At 39.4% G+C, this 3,323-nt stretch overlaps 1 protein-coding gene across 1 annotated transcript; it reads right to left on the bottom strand.

Moving 5' to 3' along the window:
* Positions 1–1,280: 1,280 nt before the first annotated feature.
* LOC124614839 (piggyBac transposable element-derived protein 4-like) lies at positions 1,281–1,868 on the bottom strand. The gene has a single exon (XM_047142981.1). It carries the CDS (start codon positions 1,866–1,868, stop codon positions 1,281–1,283), a length of 588 nt encoding a protein of 195 aa, XP_046998937.1.
* Positions 1,869–3,323: the final 1,455 nt, after the last annotated feature.

Here is a 3,323-nt window from a genome sequence, read left to right as displayed (position 1 = left end):
GTATTTTACCCCTGCCACCTTTAGAATTTGAAAGAGAGTATTCCAGTCAACATTGTCAAAAGCTTTCTCTAAGTCTACAAATGCTAGAAACGTAGGTTTGCCTTTCCTTAATCTTTCTTCTAAGATAAGTCGTAAGGTCAGTATTGCCTCACGTGTTCCAGTGTTTCTACGGAATCCAAACTGATCTTCCCCGAGGTTGGCTTCTACTAGTTTTTCCATTCGTCTGTAAAGAATTCGTGTTAGTATTTTGCAGCTGTGACTTATTAAGCTGATAGTTCAGTAATTTTCACATCTGTCAACACCTGCTTTCTTTGGGATTGGAATTATTATATTCTTCTTGAAGTCTGAGGGTATTTCGCCTGTTTCATGCATCTTGCTCACCAGATGGTAGAGTTTTGTCAGGACTGGCTCTCCCACGGCCGTCAGTAGTTCCAATGGAATATTGTCTACTCCGGGGGCCTTGTTTCGACTCAGGTCTTTCAGTGCTCTGTCAAACTCTTCACGCAGTATCGTATCTCCCATTTCATCTTCATCTACATCCTCTTCCATTTCCATAATATTGTCCTCAAGTACATCGCCCTTGTATAGACCCTCTATATACTCCTTCCACCTTTCTGCTTTCCCTTCTTTGCTTAGAACTGGGTTTCCACCTGAGCTCTTGATATTCATACAAGTCGTTCTCTTATCTCCAAAGGTCTCTTTAATTTTCCTGTAGGCGGTATCTATCTTACCCCTAGTGAGATAGGCCTCTACATCCTTACATTTGTCCTCTAGCCATCCCTGCTTAGCCATTTTGCACTTCCTGTCGATCTCATTTTTGAGACGTTTGTATTCCTTTTTGCCTGTTTCTCTTACTGCATTTTTATATTTTCTCCTTTCATCAATTAAATTCAATATTTCTTCTGTTACCCAAGGATTTCTACTAGCCCTCGTTTTTTACCTACTTGATCCTCTGCTGCCTTCACTACTTCATCCCTCAAAGCTACCCATTCTTCTTCTACTGTATTTATTTCCCCCATTCCTGTCAATTGCTCCCTTATGCTCTCCCTGAATCTCTGTACAACCTCTGGTTCTTTTAGTTTATCCAGGTCCCATCTCCTTAAATTCCCACCTTTTTGCAGTTTCTTCAGTTTTAATCTACAGGTCATAACCAATAGATTGTGGTCAGAGTCCAATATTTTGTCATATTATTTAACAATTCGATATCTCATTTCATCACTGAGTGTGAAATTTCAGCAAACAGTTATTATTTGCAGTGGAACATAAATGCACCTTGCATTTCAACACTTCATTCCTACAATTCCATTGCATGATGGAACTTTGCACCTTCCTTTGACATCCATAAGAGGCAAATGTCCTATGCCATCTAGCCGCATATCTTTTCCAGGCAGTGCAGCTGTTGGTCCTTTCTTCTTCTTCGCCATGTAGGCTCTCTCAATGGAATTACTTTTAGGTTTTTCTTGCTTTCTTGCCTCACTTTTCCCCTGGAACAACAAACATCTACCTATGACCTTCTTGAACTCTGCTAAAGCAAGCATGCTTTTCCAATGCATTCCACTTGATAGTGCATCTCTTCTGTAAAGAAACCAAGCATTCACTATAATCAGGTCTAGAATATGAAAAAATATTCTGTGATACCATTTTTTGGAACGTATCTGGATCCTATACAATGCTAGAACTGAATCCACAAGATCTACACCTCCTATGAACTGATTACACTCTACTACTGGCTTGGGACAAGACACCTTGACTGACTTCTTCAACTTCTTGTCAAATATTTCTGCTTCAGTCATTGAATTTTCTCCCACAAAATTGCTGAGGAATGTTACAAATTTGTTGTCACGCCACTTTACAGCAGAATACTGCATATCTCCCATGGAACACTGTCTTTCATCTGTTGCACCTTTTCCAGATCACTTCATTTTCTTGTCAGGGTCGAACACACATTCCCTTGGACGATTGGAACGAACAGTGCCTAGGTTGTAGATTCCTCTTTCTGCCAGTTTCATTTCCAGATCTAAACTACAAAACCAGTTGTAAAAAAATATTTTATTATTTTTGTACTTGGCTATTACACTTACTAGCCTTATCACAACATTTCCACTGGCTCCTATGTCAGGAAGATGTTCATTTTGGTTAATTCTGCCAGTATACAGTTCGTAGTTGTATACTAAACCATTCACATCAGACAGAACAAACATTCTGTAGTCACATCTCTTTGGTTTTTTGATTGTACTGTTGCATTGAATGACGCCCTATCTCAGCAAGTCTACTCGTCAAGGCTGAATTTTTCCGACTTCGGTAGCATTTTACTCTTAGAAACATTATGCTCAATAAGGCTTCTAATTTTGTACATAGGATCATATCCTGGCTCTTCTTCGGATATTGTTTTTAAATTACCAGCAAAATGTGTGTTACCTTTTATTTGTTCAAAGTGATTTACACGCATTCAATCAGCTACAATGGAAACTCTAGTCTCAGGATTCCAGTATTCTATAGTAGAAGGGAGTCCAATCAAGACATAAAGAACACCATTCCTATTAAAATTTCTAATTCTTGTCTGTCACGTTTCAGCCCTTTTGCAGGACTTTTTCTGAATGGATAGTCTGTTTGACTCCTCAACAATAATGTCCAACATTTCGCTTCCAAGAAACATGTGAAAATATTCTTGTGGACTGCATACATGTGAAGGTCGCATAGGTACACTTCTAGTGGCATTATTAAAATTTAATTGTGCGGTCTTCCTCAGTGGAACTGGCCTTGAAATACATATAGTCGTGTGCAAGTGCAGTTTCTCTCGAGCTGTTGCTGCGCGTGATAGCCGCGTGGTCTGGGGTGTCTTGTCACGGTTCACGCGGCTCTCCCCGTTGGAGGTTCGAGTCCTTCGGGCATGGGTGTGTGTGTTGTCCTTAGCATAAGTTAGTTTAAGTTAGAGTAAGTAGTGTGTAAGCCTAGGGACCGATGACCTCACCAGTTCACTCCCATAAGAACTTACCACAAATTTCCAAATTTTCATAATTGTGGTTTGGATTATGCTCTGACTACATCCACAGCTTCAAATTTTTTTGTTCAAAATAGATTCTGAGCCTCTTACTGCCACCTGTAGGTATTATGCCACGGCATTTATTGCACACTATGTTCATCCCCTGTATGAATAACAAGGTTAGAATAAAAGAGAGAATTAGTATTTAGGTAACTGCAATAGTTGATCAAAGTTTCACACTTATTTACATGAAGTACAAATTTTACATTCTTATTTATTGTTGGGAACGTTTCCAACTGACGGTTCAGTCGTGAGCACTATAGCAAATACTTTGCAATGG

Source organism: Schistocerca americana, chromosome 1 (assembly GCF_021461395.2).
Source record: "Schistocerca americana isolate TAMUIC-IGC-003095 chromosome 1, iqSchAmer2.1, whole genome shotgun sequence".
NCBI lineage: Eukaryota > Metazoa > Arthropoda > Insecta > Orthoptera > Acrididae > Schistocerca > Schistocerca americana.
Note: the sequence above shows the minus strand (reverse complement) of the source record. Positions and strands in the feature narration are given on the sequence as shown.